Consider the following 17,388-nt stretch of genomic DNA (forward strand, 5'->3'; position numbering starts at 1 on the left):
TCGCATACCCCACCTTCCAATCTCTATCATCATTGACATCATGTCCTCCAGACGAGGAAAGTTATCACCAAAGACTGCAGACATGATGGATCATACAAACATTTCCTACACTGTAACAGGACTTGCTACATGAAGGGATAGCTGTCAAGCTAACAGTTGTGCTGAAAACCTTTATGTAACCGGCTGCTTCCAAGGAACCACAAAGGACGCAGAAGACCTCTCAATCTATGTCCCACAGATATATTAAACTTATTACTGATGCAATTTGTGCCAGATCACACCACTTCATTTCATTTTCCAATGAGGTGGTCAGTTCTGCTGGTAGTAGGTTTTGCCAAGTTAGCTGACTTCCCCCTCTTATACACGTTACATTGAGAGCACCATATCATATATCCAGCAGACTTCAACTGAAAAGTCTCTACTCTGATAATGTGCAAGTCATCTGTGATCATAAGCACTGTGAAACAATGTATGGGATTCATATACAGAGGAACCTCGATTATCTGGCATTCAATTATCTGAATATCGGATTATCCGGCAACATAGCAAGGTCCCAATGATTGGCTGGAATTCGATTAACCAAACGAACTACTCCTCCCACCTGTGTCCTTCGGATAATTGAGGTTCTTCTGTATATATCTTAGGATTACTTGAGTTTGCAATTTTCCATTTGAGTTTGTGGCTTGTGATTTGCGTCTGAAGGTATTTAATGATCAATTTTTCAGTAGTCATGATTTGGAGATGCCGGTGTTGGACTGGGGTTTTTGAGCAAAGTACAATGTAACTCTGCAGGTACAAATTCACCCCACAAAATATATGTGTGCATGTGGGACTTTGTCTGTGTGTGTGTCTATCTGGGGTGGGGGTTGTGAGTGTGAGAAAGTGTGTGTGTGTGTGTGTGTGTGTGTGAGAAAGTGTGTGTGTGTGTGTGTGTGTGTGTGTGTGTGTGTGTGTGTGTGTGTGTGTGTGTGTGTGTGTAGTGAGTGCAGAGTATCTTAAGTCTGTGAGGGGGTGCATGTGTGAGTGTGGGAGTGTGTGTGTGTCTATAAGCGTGTGTATGGGTGTCTGTGTGCGCGTCTGTGTGCACCTGTGTCCTACACACACACACTCTCACATACACACGGACACAGGTACACACAGACGCGCACACAGACACCCATACACACGCTTATAGACACACACACTCCCACATGCACCCCCTCACAGACTTAAGACACTCTGCACTCACTACACACACACACTTTCTCACACTCACAACCCCCACCCCAGACAGACACACACACACACACAGACAGACAAAGACCCACGTGCACATATATATTTTGTGGGGTGAATTTGTACTTGCAGAGTTACATTGTACTTTGCTCAAAAGCTGCATGCATTCATGTAGAACTCTGAGCTCAAAAGCTGCATGAATTTATGTAAAACTCCGTTATCTCACTTTTTAGATTAGAATCAATCTAAACATCATGGCATAGACAGAAAACACAGGGGGCTAACACCTTCAACATATTGTCTAGCTATCACCATTGTTAACAGCTAACCCGAGAATGCAACTTTAAAAAAAAGGTTTTGTGATTTACACATGAAAGAAGTGAAACTATCACTGTATTCTAACATATGAAAGGCTTAACAGACAATCAATTTTTCAATGTATAATTTCAGTTACATCACACTGCAAATTTTTGCTAAAAATTCTGTTACGATCGAGCCCTCCACTATCACCTGATGAAGGAGCGTCGCTCCGAAAGCTAGTGTGCTTCCAATTAAACCTGTTGGACTATAACCTGGTGTTGTGTGATTTTTAAGTTTTCAGTAGTTTTGCAGCCATGTTGATTTATTTTCAAACACAGGAAGGAAGTCTCCTTGGAGAGAAATGGGATTTTGCTTACATTGCAAGGAGTTAACGAGTGCACACAGTAAATTGTTGTGTGTTAGATCTAATTTAGAAAGTAAGGGATTTTTTTGGAGGGAGGGATGATTTGGTGGGTTCTTGGCTAAAGCAGAAGGTGTGAAGTATATGCTCCTAAAAGGAGCTACTTTTAGCATTGCTAAAAATAAGTTACTTCATTGTAAAGGGTTTAGTTTAAAAGTTTTGAACTGGAAGTACTATAAGATTCAAACTCTGAAGGAGTTATTTGAAGTGGAGTAAGTTTAGGTTCAGTTTTATAAATCCTCTCGGGTGATGATATAAAAATCCAAAGACCAGGACTTGAAGCCACACATAAATTAAACTCTATGAGGGTGATGAAAAAGGGAATCTCTGGCACAAGTACTGCAAAAGGAATATTTTTCAGATTAATATTTTGAAATCTGTAAATGTGTTGTGCGTAAATAGGTGTGCTTACTCTATTTATCGTTTCTTTGCATAATAAACATCTGGTTTATTCTTAAAGCAAAATCTGCAACATTGCGTGATTATCATTCACTGAGACACTGCCTCATTAAAATCAAAAAACAATCAAGCCAGATATCAATCTGAGATCTGGTTTTTCCAGTAATAAATCAGTTAGGATCATAACAGTACCACTTCTTGGAAATTTACCCTAGATATCCTAGAAGCTGTAAAAGATGCTTACATATCCTTGAGAACTTTCACATTCCTGCTTTGTTTCAAGAGCTGAACACTTCACAGATTGTTAAGTGGTGTAGAACAGATGTTTTTGTTTTGAAATTTGTTAAAGTATTTTAGTATTAAATGCAAATATACTTTATATTTGTGCTGGTAGTAAACAGATCAGTTCATTCTATTTTATCTGCATTTTTTGGCTTAAAACAAATTGTTAAAACAAAATCTGCAACACTGCATGCTTCTGCCTCAATGAGATATCACCTCATTTTACCCAGAACGAAACAAACTACAATCTATCAAGCCAGATTTCAATCTGGGATCCAAGTTGTCCAGTAATACCACCAGCTCTGATCATACACACTTATCTTTGATAGGAAGAGATGTGCCTTGCCCTAACAAGTGAAAATGGATAGCTTACTGCAACAGCATTTTATTTTTCAAACCTGAAAATGAAGACAGGAAAAAGTGATCTGAAGAAAAAAAAATTGAAATTGCCATTCATTTGAAATTTCATTGTAATTAATGAAAAGAGTTTGGGACCAAAAATTGCTTTTTATTAATATTTAGAGAATTAGTATAGCTCCCTTTATAAAACCACAGTGCAAGATTGCACCATAAATTAAATAGTGTCAGAAAAGACTTCTTTTGCCAAGACGATTACTTCATATATAAAGGCAGTAAATATGAATTATAATATTTTGTGCCAAAAATTGTATCTCTTGACACATGAACATTGCACCTGTGCCATCAGTACAATTATCTCAATTAGGATATTTAAACCCGTTTTCAAAAGGATAAGAGAGAGAATTCTGAATTTATTTTAGTAAGCTTAGGAGTCAAATAGTTTTCTCTCATCACTGCCTAAAAATCCTGAAAATATACAAGAAAATAAAATCTAACTTTCATGATTCTTTCAAATAATTAGGAATGTATTTCTATTATTTTCCTCCAAAAGCATGAATAAACTAAGTTGTAACTAGTGTAATCACCATACAGTAATTTTAAAACAAGTAAATATGGAAGAAATGTTTCTTGTACTCCAGTGAATGTAGGCCCTGAAATTAAAAACCCTTTGTCTTTGTCCTATCACAAACAGTCCTTTGGAATATAAATAAATTGTTGGTCATTCTTTTAGATGCAAATGTTTTCCCAGTTTTTCAGCTCTTGCTGTACTTCATATTAGGTTTTAGTTCTACAGAAGACCACATTGTAATATTTTGCTTGAGAGGCCATTCTTCATCTGTGAACCAGATAGTCAGCATTAATATTTCACAAGGATTATAAGTCGACACCAGACCAGTCCTCAACTAATGATATAGTTTTTATATCAGAAGCTACAAATCAGTGAACAGCAGCAGAAATGCTGGATTCTTTCTTAGGTTACAATTAGCCCAGATATAGCACATTAGATAACTCTAACTCAAGATTTTTATTGCAACGTGGAAATTCTATTTCTATGGAATAGAGTTGCAGAAGTTGCCAAACAGAGGACACATCTACCAAACAGTTTTTCTTTCATGCAACAATTTTCACACTGTGCTACAGCTATTTACAAAAAGATTCTGATTGAAAAAAATGCTCAGTTGTTGAAACTTCAGCACAGACAGTGATGCAGTGCAAATCAGATTCAAAGTCTAGTTTTTGTCATGTTTTTGTAATTATTACCTTACCTGCACATATAGTTCCCTGAGTTCATATTGAAATTTCTTTGGATCTGTTGTAATGGTGACTGGGCCAACCTCTGTAGGGAAAGAAAATAGAATGCTTTAAAATTTAAATAAAATCCGAGATAACTATAGTGATCCATGTGTACAAAGATTATTCATTCTACTCTTGTATGAAACCCCCAATTCATAGGGGGCGACACAATGGTTAGCACTATTGCCTCACAGCACCAGAGATCTGGGTTCAATTCCCGCCTCAGGCAACTGTCTGTGTGGAGTTTGTACATTCTCCCCGTGTCTGCGTGGGTTTCCTCCGGGTGCTCTGGTTTCCTCCCACAGTCCAAAGATGTGCAGGTTAGCTAAATTGCCCGTAGTGTTAGATGTAGGGGAATGGGTCTGGGTGAGTTGCTCTTTGGAGGGTCAGTGTGGACTTGTTGGGCCGAAGAGCCTGTTTCCATACTGTAAGAAATCTAATCGTTTATATTTCATTGCGAAACACGCGAAATACTGAGGGGGCTTTGCAAAAATAGAGAGCTTATTTCTCCTGGTGGGACAGCATACAACCAGAGGGTAAAATGTCAAAGTAAGGGACCATCCATTTTTAAGACAGAAACAAAAAGGAATTTTTCTCTCAGCAGGTAGTGAATCTGGAATTCTTTACTGCAGAGAGCTGTAAAATTTGGAGTTGCTAAGTATATTCAATGCTGAAATAGACCAATTTTTACATCAGTAAGGAGATCAAGGCTGATGGGAGAATTCAGGAAAGTGGAGTTGAATATTATCAGAATATTATCAGATCAATGAATAGTATGGCAGACTTGATGGACTGAAGAGCGTTTTTGTGCTTCAATGTCTTGTGGTGAACTTAATATTAGATACTACACTGTAAATTATTACTACTTTTTGTTTCTCTTTTAGAGGGACTCAGATTTACACATAAATAGATTAATACCAACGATAATCAATATTTTCACTGCTCTCAAAGACACAAATTCCTGTATAGTCAGTTTTGATATAACACGATAGGTCCATTCTTATACGATGTTGCACCGTAAGAAAATCGCACAATAGCCGCACCATTTAAACTAATAGGGCTGGAATCATGTTATAGCTAATACAGATAAGGAAAGTTTGCACTGTACAAATAACGGTCTAAATTCTTCAATCGCATTAGAGCCAATTCACGTTGAAGAAACATGCGTTACAGCAGAACTGACTGTACATTATGCAAGCAATTAACTGTGTAATGAGGAATGAATAAAAGAGCAAGGCAATCAATCACACATTTTATTTCATAATCCTAAACAGCAAACTTTATAATGCCAGTGCTAAAAACTTAACATTAATATATTTTATGCAAGTCCACCATCTGACATTACAGATACATTTTCCATGTACGAAATCTGGAATAGCTCTAGAAAATAAATTTGCTGATGTTCTCAAACTCTCCACGGCATCCAATGCTCAATTCTTGAAAACCACCTTTCTCTAAATCCAATTGATGTTGGCTGTTTCACAGCACAAAAGTATGGATTAGGGAGTAACGAATGTTAGCATTTTTCCACAGGCACATTCATCTACATCAATGAGCTGTCTGACCCTTTAGCCCACTTCTGTCCAACAGAGACTAAGTGCATCATGTTTCACACTAAGCAGGCAATGTACTTGACAGGAAATTGAAGTGTTCATGTTTGCAATTTTATGTGGTACATTTATTGAACAAAGACACCCTGGGCTTTGTAAGAGATAATTTGTCAGAGTGATTGAATTACAGTACTTAGCAGAGAACACACAGCCTGCATTCTTCAGCCTTGTGTAAAATTCCACACACATGGGTCAGTCTGTCAAAGACAAGGCAACTTTATACCTTGCATATCCGATGTGATTTCCACTCCACTCCGGATTTAAGCAAGGGATAAAAGTGTAAATCACTACTAAGCTTCCTACCATTGACTGCAAAATTCTTTCCAAAGTAGTAATCTTACTGACTGAAAAGACTTATTAATAAAACTTTCGTTGTTTATCTGGCCAGCTGGACTGGTTCTGATATACTAAGGAGAATTTTAAATTTATGCTGACTGGTGGAAAGGAGATGGGCACACGGTTCAAATAACAGAGAAAAGATAAGTTATCAACTCAGATCCTGCTCATCATCACCACATCTGGGTCTTTTTAATGGGTTGTTTATTGCTCTATTGAACAGGACACCTTTGTGAATTCTGTGTATAAATCAAACTCGGCACGCAAGGTCAAGGTAAGTAAAATTGGTAGTGGGCCCAGATGATAAGTCAAAATACCATTTAAGGTCACTGAAGGGAAGTCAGTTTCCTGGAATTTTCTTTGCTGGATATAGTTTCTTACCCCACCCGTGGGCAGCACGGTGGCACAGTGGTTAGCACTGCTGCCTCACAGCGCCAGAGACCCGGGTTCAATTCCCACCTCAGGCGACTGACTGTGTGGAGTTTGCACATTCTCCCCGTGTCTGCGTGGGTTTCCTCCGGATGCTCTGGTTTCCTCCCATAGTCCAAAGATGTGCATGTTAGGTGAATTGGCCATGCTAAATTGCCCGTAGTGTCAGGTAAGGGGTAAATGTAGGGGTATGGGTGGGTTGCGCTTCGGCGGGTCGGTGTGGACTTGTTGGGCCGAAGGGCCTGTTTCCACACTGTAATGTAATCTAATGTAATCTAATCTAAAAAACTCTACCTACAAAATACCAGCAGGTCCCATACATTTCAGGTGCATTATTTCAGGCTGACGTTTTTGGATCCTTTGGAGATGGATTGGGGGGGGCGGGGGGCGGTATATGCCCAACTCCTTCCATCACCATGCCATTTGGCCAACTGCAGAAAATATGGCAGATCACTCATGGTCCTGGAGCATAATTGAGCTGTCTGCTCTCAATGACCTCCCCCACCAACAACTTCCACTTTATTTCTGACTTGCTTTGGTATCACTCGATCCTACTTACCTTCTTGAAATGGTGCTGTGCTCTCTCCCTTCAGTTCATGCTCCACCAGTGGCTATCATTCCCCTGATTGATCTGTTAGGGTCGGCTACTAGTCCAGCCATTTAACTGACTGCTAATTCTAAAATGTGGCTTATCACTATCCCTTGAAGAAATGTTGTCCTCACCACATCTGGTAATAGCAACAATACCTCTGACACTTCCAGAAAAACACCTTCAAATACTGACACCTTCATTAACCAATGCCTATGAGATCAATAGTCAAGTTGAAAGGATGCTAAGTTTAACTTTTAGAAATGTCCATGAGTCAGCCTTCAGTATGATGAAAACACAAGAGAAGTATTAAAGCAAACAAAATTATGTTGAATGGGGCCATATTCGGATTTTTATTTAGTCTATAAATGCATGTCAAAAAAGACATTTTTTAACCAATTTGTCTGTTCATTAATTGCATAAAGCCATTTGAGAATAGATTTGTTCAATTCTAGCACTCTAAGAGACCGTCAGAAAGCTTATTCTTTTGATGTGTTTCGTCAATGTTTTTGTTTTCTTCATTTAGGGCCACCGTTTATCTAATTTCTTAAGTTGCCATGGTGATTGAATGATTGCTCATTTCCCAAAAAAACAAACATTCTAGCTCTGGCCCATCCAAAAGCCTACATATTCAAAGCATTAATTATTCTGAAGGCCTATGATTAAGTCTTCAAAGCTCAACCCTTTCTTAAGAGGCAATACTCATCAACCTCATGTCACTTAGATATTTGAGTCTATTGATACAGGCAACCCAAGTCAAAAATCAACACTGTTCCAAGCACCCATCCTGAATAAATAACTTGTTCTCTCAATTGTTGCACTTGATCATAAGTAAAGTAAAGGAAAATGTTATTAACCAACATTAATTTTAAATTCTCTTTATGTTCTGCAGAGATGACAAACAAAATGTTTTTTCAAATTATGTTGGAGATGGAGAGGCCAGAAAATTGGCAAAGAGCAAAGTGCCAATTTGCAACATGTTTCTGATCTTCAGCCTATATTGCTCAGATAGAAGAGTGGGTGGAATGCCTACAAATAGCTGGTAGTCTAGTCAGGCAACCTCGATTATCCAAACGACACAGGCGGGGAGAGTTTTGTTCAGTTAATCAAATGTCTAAATAACACAGTTTAGCCAAGCAGCACGATCTTGCCATCTTGTTCGGATAATCCAAAATTTGGATAATCAATGTTTGAATAATTGAGGTTCCTCTGTAATTGGTAACAGAAACAAAAGTCACGTAAAGATAAAGTTTTATATGTCACAAGTGGGCAAGTTCTATAATGTCACTGTTAGCGTGTTGGAGGCAGGTTCAACTGAAATATTAGAAATGGGAAAGGAACATTTGTCTGAAAAGGAAGAATATGTAAGTTTACTGGAATAATAAGGCAGGAGAATGGCACTAAGTGTTTGCTCATTTGGAGAGTCAGTGTAGAAACAATAGGCCAAACAGTCTCTTCCTGCACTATAATAATCCAGCAATTAAATGCCCCATCAGCCTGTGTCATCACCTGTTCTGTGATTTAAATGACATATTTTAAAAAAGATTAGTTTGACACCTGGGGGAAAAAGAATCTAGTGATCTATTTCCTTACATTGATTGATAGGTACTGATTTGAAACTGAAATAACCCATATTCTTTTGAGAAAGTTTGTAGTTTTAGAGGAGACACATCTGTTAGAGAATGCGGGAAAGCACTTGACCACGGTGGGAGAAAGCCCATTTGTTCAGAAGAATTAAGGATATCTGTTCTTAGTGTCAATGGATCTGTGGAAATAAGGTGATAATATTTGTTCACTTGTGGAATGTGTGGCAGTACTTCCTTCTCATGCCAGGGGCTGGAAGCATGCATATTTCAAACTAGGATGTTGGATAACTAAAAATTCTGTTGTATTGAAGATTCTGAACAAAACTCATACTCAATAGGAAAAGAACTTGTAATTTCATAAGCTGAGTGGAATTTGCAGGTAATAGAACAATCCTGATACATTTTCATGTATACCATACCGAGCAAATTTGAATTTATGAAGCTCAGCTCTCTCATCTTGACTGTTCTGGAAAGTGAATGTCTCATGACCCTTACAGGCTAGGAAAACACGAAGGCTGAAAGTTGGAAGATGTTCATGGCTGAGTGAGAGAGAAAACATTCTTCTGTAAATTACATTCACTGACGGAAGGGTTCAAGGGACACACGCACGCACAGAACGAGAGAGTGGAAGAGAGAGAGAGAAAAATAGGATGGAAGTTGGTGGAAAAATTAACCTTTTATGGTCTGATTTGAGTGTGCACTGGCTTGTCATGAATTGAATGTTTGTGTGTTGTTCCCTGGAGCTCAAGATCTGGGAATGTTATGAATTTAAGTTGCATTCTGGGAATCTAAGATGATATTAAAAGAAAAATCCATTTTGTAGGACAATGATACTGAACATGTTAGCTGAGCAAGGTTACCTCATGACCCTTTCACATAGTTTAGACTCGTCCCTTGTTATGATGTACTGTTAAAAGGGAAGGTTATCTGGCCAAAACAATCAGCCATTTCGGTCCTGGCCGGATCAAGGTTTCCCACTTTGATGTGCAAGTAGCTTAATTAGTAAAGCGTATTCAGACCTGTCAATGAGTTTCTCTTCCTCTGCAAACTTTTGCCATTTTATTGCTGCTTATCTGATTAAGGACATGTAGCATTCTTATAATTTTAATACCAATTTCTGTATAAAGATAGCTTGTTTGCATCAATAAGAAGAGTAACCTGAGAGAGCTCTTAGGGGTAAGAACTACTCTGCTAATGGTATTAGAACCTTAGCTCAAGCCTGGCTTGTTGGTATCTATGTTATAGTTTAACATTGATGCCATTGGTAAATAATGGTAATAATTTAAACTAAAAACTGTCGCTAAGAGTTTTATATTCCAGACTAACACAGAGCACGATCTCTGGGACAAACCAAGAGAGGGTCACAGGCCGAGTCCATCAGGGATTCTCTGAGCCATCTCGATTAGGTACTTTAACAATTTCCTTCGCAGACAATGAACTAGTCTTTGGACACTTGTGGACATTATCAATACATGACTGAGTGGAGTGCTATTGGGTTTCAGCCATGCTATGCATCATAGCAAGTAACACTAGGTTGCATAAGGAACACACAGGCACAGAAACTTCACCTGGCTCTGTGACATTACTGCCAAACAAAAGCAGCTGCTCTGCAACTGGAAGATTAGTCTATTTCCTGCACAGAAATTGACAGTGTTTATGAAATAGATAATTAAAAGTAAATCTGCCGGGGGATCCAAGATGGCGGCGACCCAGTAAGACTGAGTCTATAGTGCTCCTCCCAAGACTTGGGCACAGTGGGTCACCTACCCCCTACCAAGCTTACCAAATCATTTATAAATCATTTATAATAGTTTAGTAACTGAATTAGTGGTGTAATATTATATTTAAGCAACTTTATCCTAAGTTAAAATGACTAAAAGGAAGGGAGCCCGCAGCTCTCAGCAAGCAGGAACCCCTCCCTCACACTCTCCAGCTGCAGCAGAGGCGTCCACAGCCGCCCCGGGGGACTTACCTACAGTAACAAGCCTTGCAGAAATGCTTTCCAAGCTTGACTCGAAGATTGATGCCTTTATCGTCGAATCCAGGAACCGTTGGGAGTCGCTCTCGGCCGCGCTGAAGAAGCACGACCGTGAAATTGATGAAATTCAACGCCGAGTCGGAGGGGCGGAGCTAAAGGCCGCGACCTCGGAGACAACCGCTCAATCGGCCGTGGATCAGGTCCGGACTCTCGAGCAGCGAGTCCGGACCTTGGAAAATCATATTGACGACCTCGATAATCGAGGTCGTCGAAAAAATATTCGTTTGCTGGGCCTTCCCGAGCAGGAAGAGGAAGGCCAGCTTACAGCATTCCTGGAGCAGTGGCTGCCACAACTTTTAAATCTGCAAGCTGGATCAGGCCAGGTAAGGGTGGAATGGGCCTACCGGGTAGCAATACGCGGGCCCGGCTCGAACCAGCGCCCGCGCCCGGTCCTGTTCCGGCTGCAGAGCTACAGGGAGAGGCAGATACTCCTAGAAGCCTCTAGAAATCTCGGAAAAGACCCCCAAGCTATGATCTACAAAGGATCCAAGATCATGCTATTTCAGGACTTTTCCCCGGCTCTGGTTCGAAAGAGGAAGGCATTCGACGAGGCGAAGAAGCGTTTAAGGGACTTAAATGTACAGTACTCCTTACGCTACCCAGCGATGTTACGCTTTAACCATGAAGGATCTGTATATAACTTTGGATCACCAGAAAAGGCTAAGGAATTCTTGGACTCTCTTAGATAAACTGTAGGACATAATGGATGTTGGTCTGCCTTCCCCCCCCGTTTTGGTTTATATCCCCTCCCTTTTTTTTTCTTTTCTTACCTTATTGCTTAATATTATTATGGGGGGTGGGGAGAGGGATTTGATTTTCTCCCCCCCCCCCCGGAGTTGTTTTCTGTTATTATTTTATGTATATATGAGGGGTGTATGTATGTGTGTGTGTGTGTATGTATGTGTATATGTGTATATGTGTGTATATATGTATATATATATATATATATATATGTGTGTGTATGTATATATATATATATATATGTATGTGTATGTATATATATGTATATATAAGCTGGGGGATTTGGTTAATGTGGGTGGGGGGAGGTGGTTACCTTATTCGATTTTACCTCTGTCTTTAGGAGCGGGGTTGTTTTTCCCTTCGTTATTTTGTATTATCATATTTAATTATTATTTGTTGAACTGGTAATTTTATAATTATATGTTTATATGTGGTATTAACATTACCAAATATACCCAGGTGTTGGTAGGGGTGGGGGTGGGGTGTTCACTGTTAACTCTAGCTTTGTATTATATTTGAATTTTCCTCACTTTATTGAGGAGTGCCTGGGTCAAGGGTGGGGCATTGGTTGGGAGAGGATATGAGGGATTTTTGGAGAGGAAGTGATGCCCCCTGGGAACAAGGGGGAAAGTCTCCACTTAGATACGTTTTATATTTTTTTTATTTAGAAATAGTTTTTTACTGTATTGTTGTGGGTGTATTAAAGAGGGTTTATTTTTGTAAATTTTACATGTTCCATGCCCGGGATGTTCTGGATGGGGTTCCCCCTCCCGAGGGGTCTCGAATTGGCCCAGAGGATTATGGTTGATCAATCGGTTAAGTGGTGCACCTGGAATGTCAAAGGGAGTAATTCGCCACTTAAAAGGAAGAAAATATTATCAAATCTTAAGAAGGAAAGAGTTGATATAGCTCTCCTACAGGAGACGCATCTGTCAGATAAAGAACACTTGAAATTACGACAGGGCGGATTTGATCAGGCCTTTTTTTCTTCTTTTAGCTCAAAAAGCAGGGGAGTTGTTATTCTTGTTCGGAAGAATTTCCCTTTCAAAATCCTAAAGCAGATAAAAGACGAATCTGGACGATATATCTTGATTAAAGCTCTCATAAATGGAGAGGAATATGGGATTTTAAATTTGTACTGCCCCCCGGCACACCCCTTTAAATTTATAACGGAAGCCTTCTCAAAATTGATGGCTTTTGATGCCCGTCATATAATTATAGGGGGAGACTTTAATTGTATTATGGATCCGGAAATAGACAGGATTCCCAAGAGTACTGCAGGAGTATCTCCCAGATCTAGACAATTGATGGATCTGAACAAAAAATTAGGATTAGTAGATGTATGGAGATGTCTTCATCCACAGGGTAGAGATTTTTCTTTCTACTCTAATCCACATAAATGTCATACCAGAATTGATATGTTTTTTGCCCCCCCAATTTTTTTAAATTCCATATCATCCTGTAAAATAGGTAATATAGCAATTTCTGACCACGCTGCTGTATATATGGAAACTAAGGCGAAGAACAGTAGGACATCCCCTCGGCATTGGCGTATGGACCCCTTCTTAATGAAAGATAGTAAATTTGTAAAGTACTTCTCTCAAGAATTTAAAACTTTTTTAGAAATTAATTCAGGTACAGCTAGCAACCCGTCAATGATGTGGGAGACCATCAAAGCTTACACGCGAGGCTTGATCATCTCCTACTCAGCGACCCAGAAGAAATTAAAAGGAGAACAACAGCGTTTGCTTGAAACCCGCTTAAAAGCGGCTGAAACAGCATACATTGATAGACCCTCTATTATTAAATTGCAAAGGATTACAGCTCTTAGGACAGCTCTAAATACTACACTTACTCAAACGGCTAAGAGGGAAATATTATTTGCAAAGCAAAGATTATATGAATATGGCGACAAACCGGGTAGATACTTAGCATTTCTTGCAAAGAAAAAAAAGGCCCCTCAGACTATTATGTCTATCAAGGAAAGTACGGGTATTTTGACTCATGATCATAAAAAGATTAATGCGACCTTTAGAAAATTCTATTCTGAGTTATATAAATCACAGGATTGTGAAGATAGGGCGAAGAGGATGCAGTCATTTTTTAAAAATTTGACTTTTCCAGACCTAACTCCGGAACAAGTATCGGTCCTAAATGCTCCTCTTACACCCCAAGAAATAGTTGATGCAATTAGGCACCTTCAAAATGGTAAGACGCCGGGCCCAGATGGCTTTCAAGCTGAATTCTATAAAGAATTTACAGAAATACTGGTTGGTCCACTTATGGACATGTATAACTATGCATATAGTCAGGGCTGTCTCCCGCCTTCGCTGAAAGAGGCAAATATCTCTCTTATCCTCAAAAAAGGAAAGGACCCAGAAGATTGTACATCATACAGACCAATATCCTTGCTAAATGTAGATTTTAAAATCCTCTCTAAAACATTAGCACTGAGATTAGAAAGGATACTGCCACATATTATAAAGGAGGATCAGATGGGGTTTATTAAGGGCCGTAGATCATCCAATAATGTTAGAAGGGCTCTGAATATGATTCAAGCTTGTCATCAGGGAAAGATACCAGGAGTAGTGGTTTCATTAGACGCGGAAAAGGCATTTGATAGGGTCGAATGGTCATATTTGTTTTACACATTGGAGAGGTTTGGTGTTGGACAGGTGTTTACCAAATGGATCTCAACATTGTATAGTGATCCCAAAGCAGTTGTGGTTACCAATGGATTAGGCTCGGATAGCTTCAGTGTGGGTAGGGGCTGCCGTCAGGGATGTCCCCTCTCACCATTGTTATTCACGCTAATAATTGAACCACTAGCAGAAGCTATACGAGCTGATCCTAATATAGTGGCCCCAAGGATTGGTACAGGTAAACATAAAATTACCCTTTATGCAGATGATGTTCTTCTATTCCTCAGTAACCCTTTGATGTCCATACCCCGCTTAATCCAAGTTATTAATACATTTAGTGCATTCTCAGGCTATAAAATTAATTTTTCAAAATCGGAGGCTATGCCAATGGGTGGCCTTGCTGTGATACCCCGCTTAGCGGACGGTTCCCTTTTTCCCTTTCGCTGGTCCCTGGAGGGTTTCTTATATTTAGGCATTTTTATTACTCCAGTATTTGGTCAGTTGTATAAGGCTAATTTTGTGAATTTATTGGAAAGGATAAGGCAGGACCTCCAGCGATGGGGAGACCTGCCAATTTCCTGGCTGGGTAGAATAGCATTAATCAAAATGAATATCCTGCCCCGTCTCCTATATCCTATGAGAATGCTTCCGGTGATGCTGCCGAGGACAGCTTTATGTAAATTATACGGCTGGCTGAGTTCCTTTATCTGGAACCATAGGCGGCCCCTCATTAAGCTGAAGAAGCTACAGCTTCCACAGGCAAGGGGTGGATTGGACTTCCCAGATTTTAGGAAATATCAATTAAGTTCCCTATTAAGTTATATAGCTGATTGGGTCTTGTCTGATCCACAATCAATCTGGTTGGACATCGAGGCTTCTCAAGTAAAATACCCACTTATTAACCTTTTATTCTCAGACAAGAGGAAAATCATTACAGATCACTGTAAAAACCCTATAATACTGAATACAATCAAGGCTTGGAATATAATGCGGCAAAATGAGGGTAATTCACATAAAACATCCCCCTATGCACCGATAGTGGGAGCATGGGGATTCCAACCGGGGTTAACAGATGCCACTTTTAAACTCTGGAGAGCCAGGGGTATCTCATGTCTCGGGGATTTATTTAAAGATGGGGTCCTGATGTCTTTCGGACAGCTGCGTCAGAAATTCGGATTACCCAATGGAGACCTCTTTCGATACTTCCAAATTCGAGATTTTATACAGAAGAAGACTACGTTATTAGATAGTCTTTATAAATCCGATAGAGAATGTAGTGTCCTACGACCAGTGGGGGTATCTTCCGTCAGTAATATTTATCATTTGCTACATGATGAAGTATCGGGAGATATGGATAATCTGCTTAAAACATGGGATCAGGATCTGGGACTAGAAATCTCCACAGAAACGTGGAATGATATCTGGGAAAATGCTAGAAGAATTACTATTTGTAACAGAACCCAGGCTATCCAGCTGAAGATACTTCATAGGGCCCATATAGCACCGGTTCGATTGGCAAAATTTAAGGCAGGAGCATCTCCAATGTGTCCTAAATGCAAAATAGAGGTGGGCACTCTTGTACATTGCTTATGGACCTGTCATAAGATCCGTAGATATTGGACTAAAGTAGCAAGTACCCTGACAGAAATTTTAGGAACGGAAATTAAAGTGGACCCTGTATCTCTCCTCTTGGGCTTTTCGAACTTTCCCTCCCTGGACACGTACGGGAAGAGACTATTTTCTATTCTTTCTTTCTGTGCAAGGAAAAATATTTTGATGAACTGGGTGGCGGAGGGCCCCCCTGGACTTTCAAATTGGCACAGACTAATTATGGAATGTATTCCCCTTGACTTCCTTACAAACATGGTGCACCAAAAGACCGAATTATTTTATAAAATATGGCAGCCCTTTTTGAATTACATAAATACAGATATTTCGGCTATCCTAACAAGGGCTTTTATTTAATTGAGACTACAGACCTGGCTGGTCCGCGGCCCCTCGGGGGAGGAATCCCGCACGAATACGGGTTTTATCATATCTGATGTTAACACATCCTGAGCATGTAAGAGACTTAAATATACACCCTGGTTAGTTGTAGGTTAGATTAGTAGATAGTTGAGTTTTGTCTGTTTGTTCTTTTTTGTTGTTTTTTTTTTCGGTTTTTTTTTTTGTTTTGTTTTGTTTTTTTTTGTCAAATTTTGGCTATTGTATATTTGAGCTAATTGTATATCAATGTTTATATCTGAGAGTTTTGTTTATTTTTGTAAACTTGTAAAAATGTTAAATTTCTAATAAAAATATCTATATAAAAAAAAGTAAATCTGCCAATCAGGACTCAAGTTGAAGTAATTAACTCACTGGTCATAGTTTCAATGGGCCTGGGCATCAGACTTCAACCAACAACTGCATGGAAAGCTTCCTCAGCTCTGAAAAAATGGGTATAAACTGGATTCCATATTAACAATCTTCATCTCTCAGACTGTGCTGAATCTGTTCCGGAAAAGGGCAGGATCAGGCAGACAGCACATGTGTCAACATTTATGTACTTGCACATAAAACATAGTGACATCAGCCATGCAGATGAATTCTGCTTAAGGATATCAGTTGTCACTTACTGACATCAGAGCATGGTCATGCACGCTTAAATGGCTATTTTGACAGTCATCTTTACATTTAAGCTAATTATTTCATTTCAGCACAGTAGTGTTTCCCTTCATCAGAGAATAAATGGCAGTTTCAAGAAGCTGGAACATACATTTGTGCCTTTCGTGTGATTTCTGGTTTAATGACTTACTTGATATTTTTTTTGTGTTGAAACAAGGTTTTTGTTTTCCCACTCCAGACTTCAGTTTTTTTCTCTCAATTGCAAAGAAATGGAAACTTTTATTAGACAGAGAGTGGTTCACTTCCCCTCCACACCTCCCTCCCACTGCAGAAACATTACATACTTTCCATTAATACTGCATATAATCTGAAAATTATGGGCAAGTAGTGAAGGGTATAGAAGAGGCTTAGCAATGCAAGGTTCCATGTGCTTGTTTTGTGGATGGATGAGGTGAAGGATGAGATTTAGATAGCCTTTAAACATTGTTGAAAGCTAAGATATTGTGCTGGAGATTACATTGCATCATTAAGAATGTGTTGTTT

General features: G+C 39.3%; 1 protein-coding gene across 3 annotated transcripts in view; it reads right to left on the bottom strand.

The window, feature by feature from the left end:
- The window catches only part of hmcn1 (hemicentin 1), a 607,098-nt gene that overhangs the window by 521,931 nt on the left and 67,779 nt on the right, over positions 1-17,388 (bottom strand). For all 3 annotated transcript variants that reach the window (XM_087990747.1, XM_043699541.2, XM_087990748.1), the window contains exon 2: positions 4,243-4,313. In XM_087990747.1, coding sequence (XP_087846873.1) covers positions 4,243-4,313 — 71 coding nt within the window. The remainder of the gene's footprint in view (positions 1-4,242; positions 4,314-17,388) is intronic.

Source organism: Chiloscyllium plagiosum, unplaced genomic scaffold (assembly GCF_037043375.1).
Source record: "Chiloscyllium plagiosum isolate Xiang-an unplaced genomic scaffold, Cpla_swu_hap1 HiC_scaffold_9, whole genome shotgun sequence".
Classification (NCBI taxonomy): Eukaryota; Metazoa; Chordata; class Chondrichthyes; order Orectolobiformes; family Hemiscylliidae; genus Chiloscyllium; species Chiloscyllium plagiosum.